General features: G+C 64.4%; 1 protein-coding gene across 4 annotated transcripts; it reads right to left on the bottom strand.

The window, feature by feature from the left end:
* Positions 1–1,141: 1,141 nt before the first annotated feature.
* Positions 1,142–24,334, bottom strand: LOC136113986 (adhesion G protein-coupled receptor E5-like). 4 transcript variants are annotated; one of them, XM_071800730.1, is made up of 18 exons: positions 24,249–24,334; positions 23,366–23,410; positions 22,275–22,397; positions 21,023–21,193; positions 19,384–19,512; positions 17,960–17,997; positions 17,125–17,205; positions 15,680–15,860; positions 14,181–14,288; positions 12,258–12,478; positions 11,052–11,252; positions 9,872–10,066; positions 8,532–8,752; positions 7,163–7,229; positions 5,510–5,601; positions 3,725–3,911; positions 2,207–2,296; positions 1,142–1,308 (listed from the first exon to the last, which is right to left on the bottom strand). In XM_071800730.1, exons 1-18 carry the CDS (start codon positions 24,268–24,270, stop codon positions 1,282–1,284), a joined length of 2,199 nt encoding a protein of 732 aa, XP_071656831.1. In that variant the 5' UTR covers positions 24,271–24,334; the 3' UTR covers positions 1,142–1,281. The 4 variants fall into 4 exon arrangements, with proteins under 4 accessions (XP_071656831.1, XP_071656832.1, XP_071656833.1 ...); XM_071800731.1 differs by having other exon boundaries at positions 1,142–1,309; positions 2,217–2,296; XM_071800732.1 differs by lacking the exon at positions 3,725–3,911.

Below are 24,334 nucleotides of genomic sequence, written 5' to 3'. Positions count from 1 at the left end.
ATAGTTAAGGATAAAAATTAAGGGCGAAAAGATAAAAATTAAGGGTAAAGATTAAGGCCAAAAAGGTAAAAATTAAGGATAAAAAAGGTAAAAAATTAAAGGTTAAAAAATAAGAGTAAAAAAGGTAAAAATTAAGGGGAAAAGGGTAAAAATTAAGGGTAAAAAAGGTAAAATTTAGGGGTAAAAATTAAGGGTAAAAAGGTAAAAATTAAGGGTTAAAATAAGGGCAAAAAGGTAAAAATTAAGGGTGATAATTAAGGGTAAAAATTAAGGGTGAAAAGAAAAAAATTAAAGGTAAAGATTAAGGCCAAAAAGGTAAAAATTAAGGGTAAAAAAGGTTAAAAAATTAAAGGTTAAAAAATAAGGGTAAAAAGGGTAAAAATTAAGGGTAAAAAAGGTAAAAATTAGGGGTTAAAATAAGGGCAAAAAGGTAGAAATTAGGGGTGAAAATTAAGGGTAAAAAGGGAAAATTAGGGGTAAAATTTAAGGGTAAACGTTAAGGGTAAAGGGTAAAAATTTAAGGTAAAAATTAGGGGTAAAAAGGTAAAAAATAAGGGGAAAAATTAGAGGGTAAAATGGAAAAATTCAAGGTAGAAATTAAAGGTAAAAAGGTGAAAATTAAGGGTTAAAATTAAGGGTTAAAGGGGTAAAAATAAAGGGTAAAAATTAGGGGTGAAAGGTAAAAATTAGGGATAAATTTAAGGGTAAAAATGGTAAAAATTAAGGGTAAAAAAGTAAAAATTAAAGGGAAAAATTAAAGGTAAAAGGGTAAAAATTAGGGGTAAAAAGGGAAAAATTAAGGGGAAAAATTAAGGGGAAAAATTTGGGGGAAAAATTAGGGGGAAAAATTAGGGGGAAAAAGGTAAAAATTAAGGGTGAAAATTAAGGCCAAAAAGGTAAAAATTAGGGGAAAAAGCTAAAAATTAAGGGTTAAAATGAAGGGTAAAAGGGTAAAAAGTGCAATGTACATAACGAACCGAAGGTTAATTAATTAGGGGCATAACGATGGGAATTGGTTCCATTTCCACCTCTACCAGAAATTGATTGAATTTCCCGCCCCCCCCAGCGCGTTTCCAAATTTTCCAAATTTCCCAAATTTCCAATTTGAAATTTTTAATTTTGTTTTTAAGTTTTGAGCCGCTTTGGTCGTTAAAACGGGGAAAAAACACCAATAATTGGATTTATTTGCATAAACAACCCTGGGGGGGTGTGGGGGGGTGGGGGGAGGATTATTTGGGGGTGCCCCCCCCCCCCAAATCCTCGTGCAAGGGCTTCGCACGACTACGTGCACGTCGGTCTGTGCGAGACCTGTGGGGGAGGACACGGGGTTGGGGACCCAGGCGTCCGGGGCCTGAACCCCCCCCCAATCCCACCCCCCCCCATCAGGGGGACCCAGGCGTCCGGGGGCTGAACCCCCCCCATCCCAATCCCCCCAGATCAGGGGGACCCAGGCGTCCGGGGGCTGAACCCCCCCCATCCCACCCCCTCCCACATCAAGGGGACCCAGGCGTCCGGGGGCTGAACCCCCACATCCCATCCCACCCCACATAAGGGGGACCCAGGCGTCCGGGGGCTGAACCCCCCCAATCCCACCCCCCCCCATCAGGGGGACCCAGGCGTCCGGGGGCTGAACCCCCCCCCCATCCCACCCCCCCACATCAAGGGGACCCAGGCGTCCGGGGGCTGAACCCCCCCCATCCCATCCCCCCCCACATAAGGGGGACCCAGGCGTCCGGGGGCTGAACCCCCCCATCCCATCCCCCCACATCAGGGGGACCCAGGCGTCCGGGGGCTGAACCCCCCCAATCCCTCCCTCCCACATCAGGGGGACCCAGGCGTCCGGGGCCTGAACCCCCCCATCCCATCCCCCCCCACATCAGGGGGACCCAGGCGTCCGGGGCCTGAACCCCCCCATCCCATCCCCCCCCACATCAGGGGGACCCAGGCGTCCGGGGGCTGAACCCCCCCATCCCATTACCCCCCACATAAGGGGGACCCAGGTGTCCGGGGGCTGAACCCCCCCATCCCACCCCCCCCCATCAGGGGGACCCAGGCGTCCGGGGGCTGAACCCCCGCAATCCCACCCCCCCCCATCAGGGGGACCCAGGCGTCCGCGGGCTGAACCCCCCCCAACCCACCCCCTCACATCATTGGGACCCAGGCATCCGGGGGGACCCAGGCATCCGGGGGAGGTGGTCACACTCACCCTGGTGTTACTGGTGTTACTGGTGTTACTGGTGAACTCGGAGTAGCGCTTGGCGCTGGGGCACAGGATGGAGCGGTACCACTCGCGGACCTGCGCACGAGGGGGCGGGGCTTGCACGAGGACATCCCCCCCTTGCACGAGGACACCCCCTCTTGCACGAGAAGCCCTCCCCACCTTAAGGAACCATTGCCCAGGGAACCCCTTGCACGAGGATCCTCCTTGCACAAGGACCCCCTTGCACGAGGATCCTCCTTGCACAAGGACCCCCTTGCACGAGGATCCTCCTTGCACAAGGACCCCCTTGCACGAGGATCCTCCTTGCACAAGGACCCCATTGCACGAGGATCCTCCTTGCACAAGGATCCCATTGCACGAGGATCCTCCTTGCACAAGGACCCCCTTGCACGAGGATCCTCCTTGCACAAGGACCCCCTTGCACGAGGATCCTCCTTGCACAAGGACCCCATTGCACGAGGATCCTCCTTGCACAAGGATCCCATTGCACGAGGATCCTCCTTGCACAAGGACCCCCTTGCACGAGGATCCTCCTTGCACGAGGATCCTCCTTGCACAAGGACCCCATTGCACGAGGATCCTCCTTGCACAAGGACCCCATTGCACGAGGATCCTCCTTGCACAAGGACCCCATTGCACGAGGATCCTCCTTGCACAAGGACCCCATTGCACGAGGATCCTCCTTGCACAAGGATCCCATTGCACGAGGATCCTCCTTGCACAAGGACCCCCTTGCACGAGGATCCTCCTTGCACAAGGACCCCATTGCACGAGGATCCTCCTTGCACAAGGACCCCATTGCATGAGAGGACCCAATTGCACAAGGACCCCCCCCCTTGCACAAGTACATCCCCTTGCACGAGGATTCCCTCTCACCAGGATCCTCCTGGTGATTTTGGGGTCCCTGGGGGGTGGCATTTGGGGGTTGGGGGGGAATTGGGGACACGGCGGGGGTGTTGGGGACATGGGGGGGGTTGAGGGGTCAGGGGGTGTTTTTGGGGTGTTTTGGGGTGGTTTTGGGGGGGGTCTCACCTGGGGGTGCCCCAGGAGGATGAAGAGCACCGGGGGGGGGGGTTTGGGGTGTATTTTGGGGTGGTTTTGGGGTGTTTTTTGGGGGGTCTCACCTGGGGGTGCTCCACACAATGGCAGAGGAGGATGAAGAGCCCATGGGGGTACATTTGGGGTGTTTTGGGGTGGTTTTTGGGGGTCTCACCTGGGGGTGCCCCACACAATGGCAGAGGAGGATGAAGAGGCCATGGGGGTGTTTTGGGGGTGTTTTGGGGGTGTTTTTTGGGGTGTTTTTTGGGGTCTCACCTAGGGTGCCCCACACAATGGCACAGGAGGATGAAGAGACCATGGGGGTGTTTTTGGGGTGTTTTGGGGGGTATTTTGGGGTCTCACCTGGGGGTGCCCCACACAATGGCACAGGAGGATGAAGAGACCATGGGGGTACATTTGGGGTGTTTTGGGGGGTATTTTGGGGGTGTTTTTGGGGGGTCTCACCTGGGGGTGCCCCACGCAGTGGCAGAGGAGGATGAAGAGCCCTTGGGATCCATTGAGGGCGCAGAAGAGGAGGGGGAGGGGCGGGGGGGGCCCCCCCGGGCGGGGCAGCCCCTCCCCCATGCCCAGCCCCAGCCCCCAGCCCGTCCCCAGCAGGCACAGCTGCCCCACCCCCGTCAGCAGCAGCACCCTGGGGACCCCCCCCCAAAAATCACCTCGCACCAGGACCTTTGCACCAGGACCCCCCAACCCCCACCGTCCCAATGTCCCCTGTGCCCCCCATGTCCCCCCCAAGTGTCCCCCCCAATATCCCCTCCCTGTCTCCCCCATGACCCCCCCAGATCCCCTCCTGCGCCCCCAACATCCCCCGTGTCCCCTCCCATGTCCCCTTGTCCCCTCCCATGTCACCCCCATTCCTGTGTCCCCCATGACCCCCCCAGATCCCCTCCTGTGCCCCCCCCCAATATCCCCTCCGTGTCCCCCCCAATATCCCCAGTGTCCCCTCCCACGTCCCCTGTGTCCGCCCCCATCTCCTCTCCCTGTCCCCCCATGTCCCCTGTGTCCCCTCCCATGTCACCCCCATTCCTGCGTCCCCCACATCCCCTCCCTGTCCCCCATGACCCCCCATGGGCCCCCCCAGATCCCCTCATGTCCCCTCCTGTGTCCCCTGTGTCCCCCCATATCCCCTCCTGTGTCCCCCAATATCCTGTGTCCCCCCCAATATCCCCTCCCTGTCCCCCCCATATCCCCCCAATATCCCCAGTGTCCCCTCCCATATTCTCTCCCTGTCCCCCCATGTCCCCTTGTCCCTTTGTCCCCCCATATCCCCCCAATATCCCCCACATCCCCTTGTCCCTGTGTCACCCCCATGTCCCCCCAATATCCCCCGTGTCCCCTTGTCCCTGTGTCACCCCCATGACCCCCATGACCCCCCAATATCCCCTTGTCCCTGTGTCACCCCCATGACTCCCATGTCCCCCCAATATCCCACATGTCCCCTTGTCCCTGTGTCACCCCCATGACCCCCATGTCCCCCCAATATCTCCCATGTCCCCTTGTCCCTGTGTCACCCCCATGACTCCCATGTCCCCCCAATATCCCCCATGTCCCCTTGTCCCTGTGTCACCCCCATGTCCCCCCAATATCTCCCATGTCCCCTTGTCCCTGTGTCACCCCCATGACCCCCATGTCCCCCAATATCCCCCATGTCCCCTTGTCCCTGTGTCACCCCCATGTCCCCCCAATATCCCCCATGTCCCTTTGTCCCTGTGTCACCCCCCATAACCCCCATGTCCCCCCAATATCCCCCATGTCCCCTTGTCCCTGTGTCACCCCATGTCCCCCCAATATCCCCCATGTCCCCTTGTCCCTGTGTCACCCCCATGTCCCCCCAATATCTCCCATGTCCCCTTGTCCCTGTGTCACCCCCATGACCCCCATGTCCCCCCAATATCCCCCATGTCCCCTTGTCCCTGTGTCACCCCCCATAACCCCCATGTCCCCCAATATCCCCCATGTCCCTTTGTCCCTGTGTCACCCCCCATAACCCCCATGTCCCCCCAGTATCCCCCATGTCCCCTTGTCCCTGTGTCACCCCATGACCCCCATGTCCCCCCAATATCCCCCATGTCCCCTCGTCCCTGTGTCACCCCCACGACCCCCCAATATCACCCATGTCCCCTCCATGTCCCCCCTGTCCCTCCAATATCCACCATGTCCCCTTGTCTCCCCCACCCACCATGTCCCCCAGTGTCCCCATTGTCCCCCCGTTGTCCCCAATGTCCCCACCTCATCTTCCTCAGGTGTCCCATGTCGGGGTTGACGTCGTTGAATTTCTGCACCAGCTTCCAGATGGTGACAACCAGGATGACGGCGTTGACCTGGGGACACGGACGGGTGACACGGGGACACGGACGGGTGACACTGGGACACACAGGGGGACAGGGGTACATGGGGATAGGAATGGACAGGGTGACATGGGGACAGACATAGGGACAGCGGGGGACATGTGGGACAAGGTGGAATGGGGACAGATATAGGAATGGGGGGGACATAGGGACATGGGGGGACAGGGTGACACTGGGGACATGGGGGTGGCCTTGGGGGTGGAGGCTGACAGGAGGGGACACAGGTGGGGACATGGGGGTGACATTGGGGACAGAAGGGGACATTGGGGTGACACTGGTGAAAGAGGGTGACAGGAAGTGACACTGGGGACATGGGGGGACACTGGGGACACTAGGGACATGGGGGTGACAGGAGGGGACACTGGGGACATGGGGGTGACACTGGTGAAAGAGGGTGACAGGAAGTGACACTGGGGACATGGGGGGACACTGGGGACACTAGGGACATGGGGGTGACAGGAGGGGACACTGGGGACATGGGGTGACACTGGTGAAAGGGGGGGACAGGAGGTGACACTGGGGACACGGGGGTGACACTGGGGACATGGGGGTGACAGGAGGTGACACTAGGGACATAGAGGTGACAGGAGGTGACACTAGGGACATGGGGGTGACACTGGTGTGACACTGGTGACATGGAGGTGACACTGGGGACACGGGGGTGATAGGAGGGGACACTGGGGACATGGGTGACACTGATGACACTGGGGTGACAGGAGGTCATACAGGGGTGACACTGGGGACACTGGTGTGACACTGGTGACATGGGGGTGACAGGAAGTGACACTGGGGACACGGGGACACTGGGATGACAGGAGGTGACACTGGGGTGACACTGGTGACATGGGGGTGACAGGAGGTGACACTGGGGACATGGGGGTGACAGGAGGTGACACTGGGGACATGGGGTGACATGGAGGCGACACTGGGGACATGGGGACACTGGGGTGACACTGGTGACATAGGGGTGACAGGAGGTGACACTGGGGACATGGGGGTGACAGGAGGTGACACTGGTGACATGGGGGTGACAGGAGGTGACACTGGGGACATGGGGTGACATGGTGGCGACACTGGGGACATGGGGACACTGGGGTGACACTGGTGACACTGGTGACATGGAGGTGACATGGAGGTGACACTTGGGACATGGGGTGACAGGAGGTGACACTGGGGACACGGGGACACTGGGGTGACACTGGTGACATGGGGGTGACATGGAGGTGACACTGGGGACACGGGGGTGACAGGAGGTGACACTGGTGACACTGGGGTGACACTGGTGACATGGGGGTGACAGGAGGTGACACTGGGGACATGGGGTGACATGGAGGCGACACTGGGGACATGGGGACACTGGGGTGACAGGAGGTGACATTGGGGACACTGGGGTGACACTGGTGACATGGGGTGACATGGAGGTGACATTGGGGACATGGGGGTGACATGGAGGTGACACGGGGTGACACTGGTGACATGGGGGTGACAGGAGGTGACAGTGGGGACAGGAGGGGACACGGTGAGCGGGTCTCACCGCCAGGACGAGGCAAACGGGCGCCAGGAAGCTCCAGCGGAACCCGCGCTCCAGGGACAGCCAGCAGCTGTGGGGACACCGACGGTGGGGACACCGACAGTGGGGACTGGGGGCACTGGGAGCACTGGGAGCACTGGGAGGGGAACTGGGAGGGACTGGGAGCACTGGGGGACACTGGTGTGGGAGGAACTGGGGGAACTGGGAGTGACTGGGAGCGCTGTGGGGGGGACTGGGAGGGACTGGGGGACACTGGTGTGGGAGGAACTGGGAGGGACTGGGAGTGACTGGGGGACACTGGTGTGGGAGGAACTGGGGGAACTGGGAGCGACTGGGAGCGTTGTGGGGGGGACTGGGAGGGACTGGGGAGACTTGGAGCACTGGGAGGACTGGAAGGGGAACTGGGAGGGACTGGGGGACACTGGTGTGGGAGGAACTGGGGGAACTGGGAGTGACTGGGAGCGCTGGGGAGGGGGGACTGGGAGGGACTGGGGAGACTGGGAGCACTGGGAGGACTGGAAGGGGAACTGGGAATGACTGGGAGCACTGGGGGGGGCACTGGGAGGGACTGGGGAGACTCAGAGCACTGGGGACAGTGGGAGCACTGGGAGCAACTGGGAGGGAATTGGGAGCACTGGGGGGAGTGAGAGGAGGAACTGGGAGCGACTGGAAGCACTGGGGGGAAACTGGGAGGGAATTGGGAGCACTGGGGGAACTGGGAGCACTGGGGGAAACTGGGGAGGGGGAACTGGGAGCAAGTGAGGGGACTGGGAGCACTGGGAGAGAATTGGGGGAACTGGGGAAACTGGGAGCACTGGGAGGGGGAACTGGGAGCACCCTGGGGAGGGACTGGGAGCACTGGGGGGAAACTGGGAGGGAACTGGGAGCAACTGGGGGAACTGGGAGGGAATTGGGAGCACTGGGGGGACCCAGGGCACTGGGGGACAGTGGGAGCACTGGGAGGGGAACTGGGAGGGAACTGGGAGCACTGGGGGAACTGGGAAGGACTGGGTGGGGGGAACTGGGAAGGACTGGGGCGGGGAACTGGGAGCACCCTAGTGGGGAAACTGGGAGGGACTGGGAGCACTGGGGGGAAACTGGGAGCACTGGGGGGACTTGCACACTTGTGCAAGGGGCCACACAAGGGAATAGTGCAAGGGAAAGATAGAGGAGAAAGCAAGATACGAGTTCCTCGTGCAAGGCCCTCGTGCACTCACTATTGGGGGGTCCTATACACTCCCCCCCCCCCCCCCCCGCCAAGAAAGGAGTGGTGGTGCAGAGCAAGATAATTGTGCAAGGGGATGCACGAAGGAATAGTGCAAGGGAAAGATACAAGATACGAGTTCCTCGTGCGAGGCCCTCGTGCACTCACTATCGGGGGGTCCCGTACCCCCCCGGGAAGGCGGGGGCGGCGCAGAGCAGCAGCAGAGCGGGGGGGCCGTACCCCCCCAGCAGGAGGTGCCGGCGCCGCAGCCACTTGGGGGGGAACACGCGCACGAGGAGCAGGTGGAGGTGCAGCCCCTCCAGGCACATCCAGGCGAACGCCGCCAGTAGTGAAAAGTGCAACAGCCCGGCCACCGCGGCGCACAAGAGCTGCACGAGGGGGTCGCACGAGGGTTCGCACGAGGGGGGGGGGTGTCACCCACTCTCCATTCGCCGCCAGCCACGTGCAAAGGACCCCACGTCCCTGCCCAGCCCCCCCCCCCACTTTATCCAACACCGCACTCAGCACCTGCTGCCCCGTGCACGTCCTTGCACAAGTGCCCCCAACCCACCCCAACTCGCTGCCAGCCACGTGCAAGGGGCCCCCTGCTGCTTGACAGACCCCCCCGCTCACTGCTGAGCCCTCCCCAGTGCTCCCCTGAGCCTTGCACGTCCTTGCACAAGTGCCCGCAACACCCTCCCACTCGCCGCCAGTCACGTGCAAGGGCCCCCACACCCTTCCCCCGCAGCCTCCACACCCCACCCTGCCCCTCCCCAGCCCCCCCCACTCACTGCCTCGTGCATGTCCTTGCACAAGTGCCCCCCCTGCCCTCCCCCTCACCGCCACTTCCGTGCAAACCCCCCCACATCCCTCCCCAGACCTCCCCATACCCTGCCATGCTCCCTCAGGCTCCCCCCTGCTTTGCACAACCTTGCACAAGTGCCCACAGCACCCTCCCCCTCACCGCCACTTCCGTGCAAACCCCCCCCCATCCCTCCCCAGACCCCCCCATACCCTGCCCAGCCTTCCCACCCCTTCCACAACCTTGCACAAGTGCCCACAACACCCTCCCCCTCACCGCCACTTCCGTGCAACCCCCCCCCACATCCCTCCCTGGAACCCCCCCAACCCCCTCTGCACACCCCTGGTCCTTGCACAAGTGCCCACAGCACCCTCCCCCTCACCGCCACTTCCGTGCAAACCCCCCCACATCCCTCCCCAGACCCCCCCATACCCTGCCCAGCCTTCCCACCCCTTCCACACCCTTGCACAAGTGCCCACAACACCCTCCCCCTCACCTCCACTTCCGTGCAACCCCCCCATATCCCTCCCCAGACCCCCCCATACCCTTCCCTGCTCCTTCAGGCTCCCCCCTGGTTTGCACGTCCTTGCACAAGTGCCCTCCCCGCCCTCCCTGTCACCGCCACTTCCGTGCAAACCCCCCCACATCCCTCCCCGGCCCCCCCCCATGTCCCCTGCATCCCCCCCGTGCCCCCCACCCCGCTCACCGGGGGCTCGGTGCGGTCGATGCCCAGCAGGAAGGTTCCCTGTGCCAGCAGCAGGCAGAGGCTCAGGTGCAGGTGCAGCGTCGTGCGAAGCCCCTTCAGCGCCCGGCACAGCAGGAACGTGGCCACCGCGGCCACCAGGGCCACCAGGGACACCCCCAGGGCCACCTGTGTCACCAGGTCCAGCACCCAGTGCTCCTGGGGGGGTGGGAAACGTCAGAACCCCCCCCGTGCCTCAGTTTCCCCATGGGGTGAACCAGAGACCTGGGGGATTCTGGAGGAGTTTGGGGGTCCCAAGGGTCCTGGGGGACCCCAAAAGTATCCTGGGGGGTGGACACATATGTCAGGCAGCCCCCCCTGTGCCTCAGTTTCCCCATGGGGTGAACCAGGGACATGGGAAATGTTGGGGGGTCCCTGGGGATCCCAGGGGGTTCTGGGGGTCCCAGGGGTGGTTTGTGGGACCCCAGAGGGTTTTGGGGGTCCCAGGAGGGGTTGGGGGTCCTTAGGCTTTTGAGAGTCCCTGGGGAGAGTTTTGGGGGTCCCAGGTGGTTTTGGGGGATTTGGGGTGTCCTGGGGGGTCTTGGGGGTCCCAGGAATGTTTGGGGGTCCTGGGGGGTTTGGGGGGTCCCAGGGGGTTTTGGGGGACCCTGAGGGGTCTTGGGGGGTTTGTGGGACCCTGAGGGGTCTTGGGGGTCCCAGGGGGTTTGGGGGGTCCCAGGGGAGTTGGGGGACCCTGAGGGGTTTGGGGGGTTCCAGGGGGGTTGGGGGGACCCTGAGGGGTCTTGGGGGTCCCAGGAATGTTTGGGGGTCCTGGGGAGTTTGGGGGGTCCCAGGGGGTTCTGGGGGTCCCTGAGGGGTCTTGGGGGGTTTGTGGGACCCTGAGGGGTCTTGGGGGTCCCAGGGGGTTTGGGGGACCCTGAGGGGTTTGGGGGGTTCCAGAGGGGGTTGGGGGGACCCTGGGGGATCTTGGGGGTCCAGGGGGGTTTGGGGGGTCCCAGGGGAGTTGGGGGTCCCTGAGGGGTCTTGGGGGGTTTGTGGGACCCTAGGGGGTCTTGGGGGTCCAGGGAGGTTTGGGGGGTCCCAGGGAAGTTGGGGGACCCTGAGGGGTTTGGGGGGTTCCAGGGGGAGTTGGGGGGACCCTGAGGGGTCTTGGGGGTCCCAGGGGGTGTTGGGGGGTCCCCACCTCCATCTCCTGAAAGGCCATGAGCACGGCGAAGCTGGTGAGGTGGTCACAGGCGCAGGTGGTGACAACGGTGGCCCCAGGGGGCGGTGACACCGGGGGCGGTGACACCGGGGGGGACACCAAGCGACACCCCCCGGTGTCCCAGCGCCGCTCCTGGGGGTGCCAGAAGGCGCAGAGGAGCTGCCCCCCCAATTTGGGGTCCTGGGGGGGACAAGGGGGGACATGGGGACACAGGGGGACATGGGTGACACCCCCCCAGGGCCACCCATAGGGTGGGGGGGGGTACCATTTTTAAGGGTCTCCAAAACCCTTGGCGGGGGGCCCATTGATATGGGGGGTCCCCAAAACCAATGGGGGGGTCCCCATTCCCCATTAATCTGAGGGGGTCCCACAGACTTTGGGGGTCCCCAAAACCCTTGAGGAGTCCCCATTGATCTGGGGGGGGTCCCAAAACCAAAGGGGGGTCCCCAAAATCCTCATGGGGTTCTCCAACCCCCCCCAATGTCCCTGTCCCTTATTGGGGTCCCCACCCCCCCATTCTCCCCCCAACTTTATTGGGGGGGTCCCTGTCCCCTCCCCCTCTCCCCATCCCTGCCATGTCCCTATTGGGGGGGGTCCCTGTGTCCCCCCCCCCCGCATTGTCCCCCAACCTCTATTGGGGGGGTCCCTGTGTCCCCCCCCCCCCATTGTCCCCCCAGCCCCTATTGGGGGGGTCCCTGTCACCAAACCCCCCCAATCCCTATTGGGAGGCCCCTGTCTCCCCGCCCCCCCCCATTGTCCCCCCAGCCCCTATTGGTGGGGGTCCCTGTGTCCCGTCCCCCCCATTGTCCCCCCACCCCTATTGGGGGGGTCCCTGTCACCAAACCCCCCAATCCCTATTGGGGGGTCCCTGTGTCCCCACCCCCCACACAGTCCCCCCACCTCTGTTGGGGGGGGTCCCTGTGTCCCCACCCCCCCACTGTCCCCATACTCCTATTGGGGGGTCCTTGTGTCCCCACCCCCCACACTGTCCCCCCATCTCTATTGGGGGGGGTCCCTGTGTCCCCACCCCCCCATTGTCCCCCCACCCCTATTGGGGGGGGTCCTTGTGTCCCCCCCCCCCACTGTCCCCCCAGCCCCTATTGGTGGGGGTCCCTGTGTCCCCCCCCCCATTGCCCCCCACCCCTACTGGGGGGTCCCCATGTCCCTTTGGGGGTGCCCACTCACCGGGGGGGGGTGCTGGAAGCGCAGGGTGACCTCGGGGGTGCCGGGGGGGCGGGGCCGGGTGACAATGGCGGTGGCCACGGGGGACAGGAGGCGGTAGGAGGGGCGACCCCTGCCCCCGCTCGGGGGGGACAGGTCCCCCCAGCCCCCCCACTTCACCGGGGGGGCCCCTTCCAGGGCCCGGTCCAGGCCCCCCAGGGACAGCAGCGCCACCAGGGACAGCCCTGGGGGACACGCGGTGGCACTTGGGGACCCCCAGACCCCCCAGTGACCTCCAATAGTCCCCAGTGACCCCCAGTGTCCCCAGTGACCCCAGACCCCCCAGTGACCCCCAATAGTCCCCAGTGACCCCCAGTGTCCCCAGTGACCCCAGAACCCCCAGTGACCTCCAATAGTCCCCAGTGACCCCAGAACCCCCAGTGACCTCCAATAGTCCCCAGTGACCCCAGAACCCCCAGTGACCCCCAATAGTCCCCAGTGACCCCCAGTGTCCCCAGTGACCCCCAGAACCCCCAGTGACCCCCAGTGTCCCCCAGATCCCCCCTGTGACCCATAATGATCCCCAATAGTCCCCAGTGACCCCCAGTGTCCCCAGAACCCCCAGTGACCCCCAATAGTCCTCAGCGACCCCCAATAGTCCCCAGTGACCCCCAATGTCACACAGTGTCCCCAGTGACCCCCAATAGTCCTCAGTGTCCCCCAGAACCCCCAGTGTCCCCCAATAATCCCCAATAGTCCCCAGTGACCCCCAGTATCCCCAGTGACCCTCAGTGTCCCCAGTGACCCCCAATAGTCCTCAGTGACCCCCAATAGTCCCCAGTGACCCCCAGTGTCACACAGTGTCCCCAGTGACCCCCAGATCCCCCCTGTGACCCATAATGATCCCCAATAGTCCCCAGTGACCCCCAGTGTCACACAGTGCCCCAGTGACCCCCAATAGTCCTCACTGTCCCCCAGAACCCCCAGTGTCCCTCAGAACCCCCAGTGACCCCCAATGATCCCCAATAGTCCCCAGTGACTCCCAGTGTCACACAGTGTCCCCAATGATCCCCAATAGTCCCCAGTAACCCCCAGTGTCCCCAGTGACCCTCAGTGTCCCCAGTGACCCCCAGAACCCCCCAGTGACCCATAGTGACCCCCAATAGTCCCCAGTGACCCTCAGTGTCACCCAGTGTCCCCCAATAGCCCCCAGTGACCCCCAGTCCTCCCAGAGACCTCAATAGTCCTCAGTGACCCCCAGATCCCCCCCTGTGACCCCCAATGATCCCCAATAGTCCCCAGTGACCCCCAGACCCTCCCAGTGTCACCCAGTGCCCCCCAAGAGCCACAGCCCCCCCAGTGACCCCAAATAATCCCCAGCGACCCCCAGACCCCACAGTGTCCCCCAGACCCCCAATAGCCCCCAGTGACCCCCAATAGCCCCCAGTGACCCCCAATAGCCCCCAGACTCCCAATAGTCCCCAATGACCCCCAATAGTCCCCAGACCCCCCCAGTGTGACCCAGTGTCCCCCAACAGGCCCCAGCCCCCCAGTGACCCCCAGTGTCCCCCAATAGTGCCCAGTGACCCCCAGTGTCCCCCAGCCCCCCCAGTGACGCCCAGTGTCCCCCAATAGTGCCCAGTGACCCCCAGTGTCCCCCAGCCCCCCCAGTGACCCCCAATGTCCCCCAATAGTGCCCAGTGACCCCCAGTGTCCCCCAGACCCCCCCAGTGTTACCCAGACCCCCCCAGTGACTCCCAGTGTCCCCAAGTGTCCCCCAGACCCCTATGGTGTCACCCAGTGTCCCCCAATAGCCCCCAGTGATCCCCAGGCCCCCCCAGTACACCCCGTGTCCCCCAACAGTCCCCAGTGACCCCCATTTCCCCCAGTGTCACCCAGTGTCCCCAACACCCCCCAGTGACCCCAAATGACCCCCCCTGTCCGTACCGGTGTCCCTGTCCCAGGCCACCTCCTTGGGGACATCGAGCTCCAGCCCGGGGACGCGCAGGCGCACGGGGCCGGGGGGGGGACCCTGGTGCACGGTCACACGCAGCACTGGGGACAGGGACGTGTCACCCACCCTGGGGACACCGGGGACAGGGACACCCCCCAGACACCCAACAACACAGGGATGTCACCATGAATGGGGACAGGGAGGTGTCACCCCCCTGGGGACACCCAATGACACAGGGATGTCACCATGAATGGGGACAGGGACGTGTCACCCTCCTAGGGACACCCAATGACACAAGGATGTCACCATGAATGGGAACAAGGATGTGTCACCCTCCTGGGGACACCCAATGACACAGAGATGTCACCATGAATGGGGACAGGGACACGTGTCACCCCCAGGGAGGTGTCACCCCCCTGGGGACACCCAACGACACAGGGATGTCACCGTGAATGGGGACAGGGAGGTGTCACCCCCCTTGGTGACACAGTGGGGGTGACGGGAATCAGTGCGGTTGGTGGTCACGGTGACACTGGGGGTGACACTGGGTGCCGGGTTGGTGGCCATGGTGACATTGCGGTGACACTGAGGGTGACACTGGGGGTGCCTGTTTGGTTGGTGGCCGGGGTGACACTGGGGGGTGCCAGGGGTACCTGTCTGGTTGGTGACATTAGGGTGACATGGGGGGGTGACACTGGTACCTGTTTGGTTGGTGACATTAGGGTGACATGGGGGGGTGACACTGGTACCTGTCTGGTTGGTGACATTGGGATGACACTGGGGTGCCATTGGGGTGATGGGGGGTGACAGGGGTACCTGTTTGGTTGGTGACATTAGGGTGACACAGGGTGACATGGGGGGGGTGCCAGGGGTACCTGCCTGGTTGGTGACATTGGGGTGACACTGGGGTGACATTGGGGTGCCGGGGTACCTGTGCGGTTGGTGACACTGGGGTGACACTGGGGGGTGACACTGGGGGGTGACACGGGTACCTGTGCGGTTGGTGACACTGGGGTGACACAGGGGGGTTTCGGGGGTACCTGTGTGGTTGGTGACATTGGGGTGACACAGGGGGGTTTCGGGGGTACCTGTGCGGTTGGTGACACTGGGGTGACACAGGGGGGTGACACAGGGGGGTTTCGGGGGTACCTGTGCGGTTGGTGACACTGGGGTGACACAGGGGGGTGACACAGGGGGGTGACATGGGTACCTGTGCGGTTGGTGACACTGGGGTGACACTGGGGGGTGACACAGGGGGGTGACACAGGGGTACCTGTGCGGTTGGTGACACAGGGGGGTTTCGGGGGTACCTGTGCGGTTGGTGACACAGGGGGTGACACAGGGGTACCTGTGCGGTTGGTGACACTGGGGTGACACAGGGGGGTGACAGGGGTACCTGTGCGGTTGGTGACACTGGGGTGACACGGGGGGTGACACAGGGGGGTGACACGGGTACCTGTGCGGTTGGTGACACAGGGGGTGACACGGGTACCTGTGCGGTTGGTGGCCGCGCTGCCGTCCCCCGGAGCCGCGCGTGTCCCCAGCGCCCGGATCAGCCCCTCGGTGGCCGCCAGCAGCGCCGACAGCCGGCGGTGACGCTCGGGGACGGGGACAGGGACCCCCCCGGCGCCCCCCCCGCGCCACAGCGCCCCCTCCAGGGCCCACAGCAGCTCCTGGGGGGGCGGGGGAAGTGGGGGGGTCACTGACAGCACCCCCAAAACACCCCGGGACCCCCAAAACCCCAAGGGACCCCCCAGTGCACCCCAGGGACCTCTGCCCCCCCAAAACACCCCGGGACCCCCAAAACCCCAAGGGACCCCCCAGTGCACCCCAGGGACCTCTGCCCCCCCAAAACACCCCAGGACCCCCAAAACCCCAAGGGACCCCCCAGTGCACCCCAGGGACCTCTGCCCCCCCCAAAACACCCCAGGACCCCCAAAACCCCAAGGGACCCCCCAGTGCACCCCAGGGACCCCCCCAATGCACTCCCAGGGACCTCTCCCCCCCCCCCCCCCCCCCCAAACCCCCCAATGCCCCCCCAGGGCCCCCCAAATGCACCCCCAAAAGCCCAGAACCCCCCAATACTCCAGGGACCCCCAAATGCACCCCCAGGATCCCCAAGACCCCCAGGGCCCCCAATGCACCCCCAGGGACCCCCAGAACCCCCCAATACCCCCCCAGGGCCCCCAAAATACCCAAGACCCCCAAAACCCCATGGGACCCCCCAATGCACCCCCAGGGACCCCAAAACCCCCCAGGAACCCTAAAACCCCCCCCAGAACTCCCCAATGCCCCCCCAGGGACCCCCAAACGCACCCCCAGGGACCCCCAACACTCCAGGGCCCCCCAAAACCCTCTGGGACCCCCCAATGCCCCCCCAAGGGACCCCCAAAGCCCAGAACCCCCCAACACTCTAGGGACCCCAAAATGCACCCCCAGGACCCCCCCAAAACCCCTGGGACCCCCAAAACACCCAGCACCCCCCAAATGCACCCCCAGTGCCCTCAATGCACCCCCAGGGCCCCCAAAACACCCAAGACCCCCAAAACCCCATGGGACCCCCCAATGCACCCCCAGGGACCCCAAAACCCCCCAGGAACCCTAAAACCCCCCCCGAACTCCCCAATGCCCCCCCAGGGCCCCCCAAAACCCCTCAGGTCCCCCAAATGCACCCCCAGGATCCTCCCCCCAAAACCCCCCAGGGACCCCCAAATGCACCCCCAGGACCCCAAAATGCACCCTCAGGGCCCCCCAAAACCCCCCAGGACCCCCCCAACACTCCCCAGGGACCCCCAAATGCACCCCCAGGGTCCCCCCCCCAAAAAACCCCTGGGACCCCTAAAACACCCAGAACCCCCCCCCAAAATCACCCAAGGACCCCCCCAACCTCCCAGAGACCCCCAAGGACCCCCCAAAACCCCCAGGGCCCCCCCAGACCTGCAGGATGGTTTGGGGGTCCCCCCCCTCAAGCAGCAGCCGGTACAGGTGGGGGAGGGGCTCCAGCTCCACGCAGTCACTCTGGGGGGGGACATTGGGATGGGACCCCCCCCAAGTCCCCAAGGACCCCCCAAGACTTGGGGACCCCCCCCAGTGACTCCATGTCCCCCCCCTCCATGTCCCCAATGACCACCTCCACCCCCCCCCCCCCCCCAGGATTTGGGGACCCCCAATGACCCCATGCCCCTCCCCCCCCAAGTCCCACCCCCCAAATCTGGGGACCCCCCCCAGTGTCCCCATGTCCCCCCCTCAATAGCCCCAAGGACCCCCCAAGTGACAACGAACCCCCCCAGGTCTTGGGGACCCCCAGTGCCCCATGTCCCCCCCCCCCCCATATCCCCAACACCCACCCCGGGACTTGGGGACCCCCCCTTGATTTGGGGACCCCCAGTGCCCCATGTACCCCCCCCCATATCCCCAACACCCACCCCGGGACTTGGGGACCCCCCCTTGATTTGGGGACCCCCAGTGCCCCATGTCCCCCCCCCCATATCCCCAACACCCACCCCAGGACTCGGGGACCCCCCCCCCAGGATTTGGGGACCCCCAGTGCCCCATGTCCCCCCCCCCATATCCCCAACACCCACCCCAGGACTCGGGGACCCCCCCTTGATTTGGGGACCCCCAGTGCCCCATGTCCCCCCCCCCCATATCCCCAACACCCACCCCAGGACTCGGGGACCCCCCCTTGATTTGGGGACCCCCCAGTGTCCCCATATCCCCCCCCATGTCCCCAAATGACCCCCCCTTAGGATTTGGGGACCCCCCCCCTCACCTGGTTCTCAGCGCACAGCGGGGGGGGCACCAGCACAGCTGGGGGGGGGGGGGCAGGGGGGTATCAGCCCCTCCCCCCCCCATGCGAACCCCCAAATCCTCGTGCAAGGGGGGGGGGGGGGGGGGTCACCCCCTCCCCTCCCCCCCCATATAAACAGCGCTTGCAAAAGCGGGGGGGGAGGGGGGGGCAGCAAAACCCACAGGAAATGGGCGGGGCTGTCACTTCCCCCCCCCCCTCCCCCCCCCCGCGGGAACCCAGGCGTCCGGGGCCCCCCCCACCCCCCACTTCCTCCTGCCAAAGGAAACGGGGGGGGGGGGGCACCCCCTGATTTCTGGGGGATCCCAAAGGGTTTTGGGGTCCCAAGGGGGTTTTGGGGGATCCCGAGGGGGGGTCCCAGGGGGGTATTTGGGGTCCCTGGGGGGTATTTGGGGGTCCTCAGGTTGGGGGGGGGGGGCAAGGGGGTATTTGGGGTCACCAGGGGTCCCAAGGGGATATTTGGGGGGTCCCATGGGGTTTGGGGGACCCAAGGGGTTTTGGGGGTTCCTAAGGAGTATTTGGGGTCCCGAGGGGGGGGGTTGGGGTCCCCAGGGGTATTTGGGGTCCCCAGAGGGGGTTTTGGGGTCCCCTCGGGAGTTTGGGGGGTCCTAGAGGGTTTTGGGGGGGTCCCAGGGGATTTGGGGGATCCCAAGGGGATTTGGGGGGCTGGGAGGGGTCCCAGGGGGATATTTGGGGGTCCCAGGGGGGTCTGGGGGTTCCCAAAGGGATTTGGGGGGGGTCCGGGTGGGTCCCGGGGGGTTTGGGGGTCCCAGGGGTATTTGGGGTTCCGGGGGGGTTTTGGGGTCCCGGGGTGGGGTGTTTGGGGGGGTCCCAGGGGATTTGGGGGGGTCTGGGTGGGTCCCGGAGGGTTTGGGGGTCCCTGGGGTATTTGGGGTTCCGGGGTGGTTTTGGGGTCCCGGGGGGGGGGTGTTTGGGGTCCCAGGGTGTTTTGGGGTCCCAAGGGGATTTGAGGGGGGGTCTGGGTGGGTCCCGGGGGGTTTGGGGGTCCCTGGGGTATTTGGGGTTCCGGGGTGGTTTTGGGGTCCCGGGGGGGGATGTTTGGGGTCCCAGGGGGTTTTGGGGTCCCAAGGGGATTTGAGGGGGGGGTCTGGGTGGGTCCCGAGGGGTTTGGGGGTCCCTGGGGTATTTGGGGTTCCGGGGGGTTTGGGGGTCCCAGGGGATTTGGGGGGCGTCCCAAGGGGACTTGGGAGGGGTCTGGGTGGGTCCCGGGGGGTTTTGGGGGTCCCAGGAATATTTGGGGTTCCAGGGGAAGTCCCAGGGGTATTTGGGGTTCCCGGGTTGGTCCCGGGGGGGGTTTGGGGGTCCCAGGGGTATTTGGGGTTCCCGGGGGGGGTCCCGGGGGGTTTGGGGGGGCTGGGGTGACTCACGCGCGCAGCCGCGGGGGGACCCGGTGACGTGGCCGTGGGGACAGTGACACTCGAAGCTGCCGGGGGTGTTGAGGCAGCGGGAGCCCCCCCCACACAGCCCCTCCCCCTCCTCCTCGCACTCGTCCACATCTGGGGGGGGGGGGGGGGACAGGGGGGGACGGGACACACGTGACAAACATCAGTGGGGGGACCCAGGCGTCCGGGACCTCTCCCCCCCCACCATGGGGACCCAGGCATCCGGGACCCCCCCACTACCCACCCAGAGTGGACCCAGGCGTCCGGGACCCCCCCCACCATGGGGACCCAGGCGTCCGGGACCCCCCCACTCAGAGGGGACCCAGGCGTCCGGGACCCCCCCACCACCATGGGGACCCAGGCGTCCGGGACCCCCCCACTACCCACCCAGAGGGGACCCAGGCGTCCGGGACCCTCCCCATGGGGACCCAGGCGTCCGGGACCCCCCCACTACCCACCCAGAGTGGACCCAGGCGTCCGGGACCCCCCCATTCCCATTCAGATGGGACCCAGGCATCCGGGCCCCTCCCCATGGGGACCCAGGCGTCCGGGACCCCCCCACTCAGAGGGGACCCAGGCGTCCGGGACCCCCAACTCCCATCCAGATGGGACCCAGGCGTCCGGGACCCCCCCCACCCCCTACCCAGAAGGGACCCAGGCGTCCGAGGACCCCCCGACCCCCATGGGAAACCCCCCCACTCCAACCCAGTGGGGACCCAGGCATCCGGGACTACCCCCCCCATTTGGGGGGTCCCAGGGGGAATTTGGGGGGGAGGGTCCCAGTGGGGTTCAGGGTACCTGGGGGTTTTGGGGTTTCAGGGCAGTTTTGGGGGGTTCAGGGGGGTTTTGGGGGGGTCCCGGGGGGGTTGGGGGTTCAGGGGGGTTTGGGGTTTCAGGGCAGTTTTGGGAGTTCAGGGGGGTTTTGGGGGTTCCAGGGAGGTTTTGGGGGTTCAGGGGGGGTTTGGGGGTCCCAGGAGGGTTGGGGTTTCAGGGCAGTTTTGGGGGATTCAGGGGGTCCCGGGGGGGTTTGGGGGTTCAGGGGGGGTTTGGGGGTCCCGGGGGGGTCGGGGTTTCAGGGGGGGTTGGGGGTTCAGGGGGGGGTTTGGGGGGTCCCGGGGGGGTTGGGGTTTCAGGGCGGTTTTGGGGGTTCAGGGGGGGTTTGGGGGTCCCAGGGGGTTGGGGTTTCAGGGTGGTTTTGGGGGGTTCAGGGGGTCCCGGGGGGGTTTGGGGGTTCAGGGCAGTTTTGGGAGTTCAGGGGGGTTTTGGGGGTTCCAGGGCGGTTTTGGGGGGTTCAGGGAGGGTTTGGGGGTCCCAGGGGGTTGGGGTTTCAGGGCAGTTTTGGGGGGTTCAGGGGGTCCCGGGGGGGTTTGGGGGTTCAGGGGGGGTTTGGGGATCCCGGGGGGGTTTGGGGATTCAGGGCAGTTTTGGGGGTTCAGGGGGGGTTGGGGGTCCCGGAGGGGTTGGGGTTTCAGGGCGGTTTTGGGGGTTCAGGGGGGGTTGGGGGTCCCGGAGGGGTTGGGGGTTCAGGGCGGTTTTGGGGGTTCAGGGGGGGTTGGGGGTCCCGGGGGGGGGTTGGGGTTTCAGGGCGGTTTTGGGGGTTCAGGGGGGGTTGGGGGTTCCTCACCCACGCAGTTGAGCGGGGGGGGCCCCGGGGGGGGTGTCCCGGGCGGGGGGGGTCCCGGGGGGGTCCCCTCCCGGTAGCCGGGGTTGCAGTAGCAGCTGAACCCCCCCGGGGTGTTGTTGCAGCTCTGGCCGGGCCCGCACGGGGGGGGCAGCTCCAGGCACTCGTTGATGTCTGCGGGTTGGGGGGGGTCACACACAGCCCCCCCTCCCAAACTGCCCCCGTCCCCTATGGGCTCCCTTGCTCTGTCCCCATGTCCCCACTGTGCCCCCCCATGTCCCCCCATGTCCCTCCATACATCCCCATATGTCCCCCCCCCCATATTTCCTCCTTTGCCCCCCTTTCCCCCCCCCATCCCCATATCTCCCCCTTTGTCCCCCTGTCCCCATATGTCCTTATGTCCCTATATCCTCCCATGTCCCCCCCAATCCCTCCTTGGTCCCCATGTCCCCCCCATCCCCATGTCCCATATCCCCCCATATGTCCTTATGTCCCTATATCCCCCCATGTCCCATATCCCCCCATGTCCCCAAATCCCCATGTCCCCATATGTCCCCCAATCCCCCCCTGGTCCCCATGTCCCCCCCATCCCCATATGTCCTTATGTCCCTATATCCCCGAATGTCCCCATACCCCCCCATGTCCCCCCCATCCCCATGTCCCCATATCCCCTCATGTCCCACCCATCCCTCCATGTTCCCATATCCCCCCACGTCCCCATACCCCCCCATATGCCCCCTGATCCCCCCCATATGTCCTTATGCCCCTATATCCCCCCATGTTCCCATATCCCCCCACGCCCCCCAATCCCCCCCATATGTCCTTATGCCCCTATATCCCCCCATATGTCCTTATGTCCCTATATCCCCCCATGTCCCATATCCCCCCATATGTCCTTATGTCCCTATATCCCCCCATGTCCCATATCCCCCCATATGTCCTTATGCCCCTATATCCCCCCATGTCCCATATGTCCTTATGTCCCTATATCCCCCCACATCCCCCCCGTCCCCCCATGTTCCCATATCCCCCCATGCCTCCCAATCCCCCCCATATATCCTTATGCCCCTATATCCCCCCATATGTCCTTATGTCCCTATATCCCCCCATGTCCCCCCATCCCCATGTCCCATATCCCCCCTTATGTCCCTACATCCCCCCATGCCCCCCATATCTCCCCAGATCCCCCCTGGTCCCCATGCCCCCCCATGCCCCCCCACCCCTTTGTGTCCCCCCATGTCCCCAGTGTCCCCACCATCGCAGGGCTCCAGCCTCCCGGGGTCCCGTGGCCAGGGGGGGGGTTTGTGCCCGGGGGGGCACCCGCAGTGGGTGGAGTTCAGACACTTGGCCATGGGGCAGTCGTCACAGTCCAACAGTTCTGGGGGGCACGGGGGGGGCTGAACCCCCAGAACCCCCCAAAACTGCCCTCAGGACCCCCCCCCAAACACCCATAACCCCCCCAGCACCCCCCATGCCCCCCCAAAGGTCCCAGAGCCCATCAAGAGCCCCCCCAAACATCCCATGGCCCCCCAGCCCCCCAAGACCCCCAATTCACCCCCAGAGCCCCCCCAACATCCCATGACTCCCAATTCACCCCTAGAGCCCCCCCAAACATCCCATGGCCCCCCAGCCCCCCAAGAACCCCAATTCCACCCCAGAGCCCCCCCAAACATCCCATGGCCCCCCATGACCCCCAACCACCCCAGAGCTCCCCAAGACCCCCATTTACCCCCAGAGCCCCCCAACATCCCACAGCCCCCCAAGGCCCCCCCAACATCTCATGGCCCCCAAAGACCCCCCCCAATTCACCCCAGATGCCCCCAAGATCCCATAGCCCCCCAAGACCCCCAACCACCCCAGAGCCCCCCAAGACCCCCAATTCACCCCCAACATCCCAAGACTCCCCCAAGACCCCCAAAGCCCCCCCAACATCCCATAGCCCCCCAAGACCCCCAATTCACCCCCAGAGCCCCCCCAGCATCCCATGGCCCCCCAAGACCCCCAATTCACCCCCAGAGCCCCCCCAGCATCCCATTGCCCCCCAAGACCCCCAATTCACCCCCAACTTCCCATGATCCCCCCAAGACCCCCAATTCACCCCCAGAGCCCCCCCAGCATCCCATAGCCCCCCAAGACCCCCAACCACCCCAGAGCCCCCCAAGACCCCCAATTCACCTCCAGAGCCCCCCAAGACCACCCAAACCCCCCAACATCCCATGTACCCCCCACCCCCCCGGACCCCCCAAGACCCCCCAGTTCCCCCCCAGAGCCCCCCAAACATCCCATGGACCCCCAATGGTCCCCAAACCCCCCCATAATTCCACCCCCCCCCCCCCCCAAACTCACCCCCCAGGGCAGGTGGGGCCACCGTGCTCAGTACCAGGTAAAGCGCTGGGGAGGTTAAATTGGGGGGGGGGGTGTAAATTTAGGGTGGGGGGGGGGTGTCCCAAGGGTCCTTTGTGTCCCCCCCCCAACCCAAACTGGGACATACTGGGAGGATACTGGGAAACGCCCCCCCCCCCCAACAGCATTGGGGGGGTACTGGGGGGGGACCCAGGCGTCCGGGCGCCCCCAATTCCGCCCCCCAGGGGGGTGCGGGGCCTCAGGGACCCCCCAAAGTTGTTCCCCCCCATCCCAAAGTTGTCACGCCCCCCCCCTCCCCCAGTACTCCCAGTAACCACCCGGTACTGGGAGCGCGGGAGCTACTGGGTGTGGCCGCCCCCCCCCACCTCCCCAAAGGGGACCCAGGCGTCCTGCGCCCCCCCCACCCCAAGGTGGGGGGGGACCCCCCAACACCCAAGGGTGGGGTCAAGAGGAACCCAGGAGTTCGGGTCCCCGCCCCCCCGCCAACTTCCCCTTCCAACCATGGGAAAAGGGACCCAGGCGTCCGGGCTCCCACGGGCCGCCCCCCCCACCACGCATGTGGGAGAGGACCCAGGCGTTCGGGGGGTTCCCACAGCCACCTCCTCTCTAAGAGAGGGACCCAGGCGTCCTGGGGTGGGGGGGGGGAGGGACCCAGGCGTCCAAGTACCCCCCCCCCCCCCCCAAAATGTAATGGGGAAACTGAGGCATGGAGAGACCCGACAGAAACCGTTATCGCGGGGGGGGTGGGGGGCGGGAAGGGCGGGTTAAGGGAGGGGGGGGTCCACGCCTGGGGGGAGGGGGTCTGAGGGGGGGTCCCCACCCTTGGGGGGGGGGTTTGGGGGTCCCAGGGGGTTCCCGGTCTCACCGAAGCACCCAACAGGTCCCATTGCGGCTGCGGGGGCGGGGGCGGAGGGGCCATTTATAGGGGAGGGGGCGTGGCCAGAAGAGGGG

The sequence above is a fragment of the Patagioenas fasciata genome, chromosome 32, assembly GCF_037038585.1.
Source record: "Patagioenas fasciata isolate bPatFas1 chromosome 32, bPatFas1.hap1, whole genome shotgun sequence".
NCBI classification, from domain to species: domain Eukaryota; kingdom Metazoa; phylum Chordata; class Aves; order Columbiformes; family Columbidae; genus Patagioenas; species Patagioenas fasciata.
Note: the sequence above shows the minus strand (reverse complement) of the source record. Positions and strands in the feature narration are given on the sequence as shown.

Excerpts from the sequence above, each read along its gene's own strand:
- LOC136113986 (XM_071800730.1), bottom strand. The coding sequence starts at position 24,270 with ATGGGACCTGTTGGGTGCTTCG. Across the intron at positions 11,253-12,257 it reads GCTTCCAGCACCCCCCCCCG|GACCCCAAATTGGGGGGGCA; the intron begins GTGAGTGGGCAC and ends TGTCCCCCCCAG. Across the intron at positions 5,602-7,162 it reads CCGTTTGCCTCGTCCTGGCG|GTCAACGCCGTCATCCTGGT; the intron begins GTGAGACCCGCT and ends CCGTGTCCCCAG.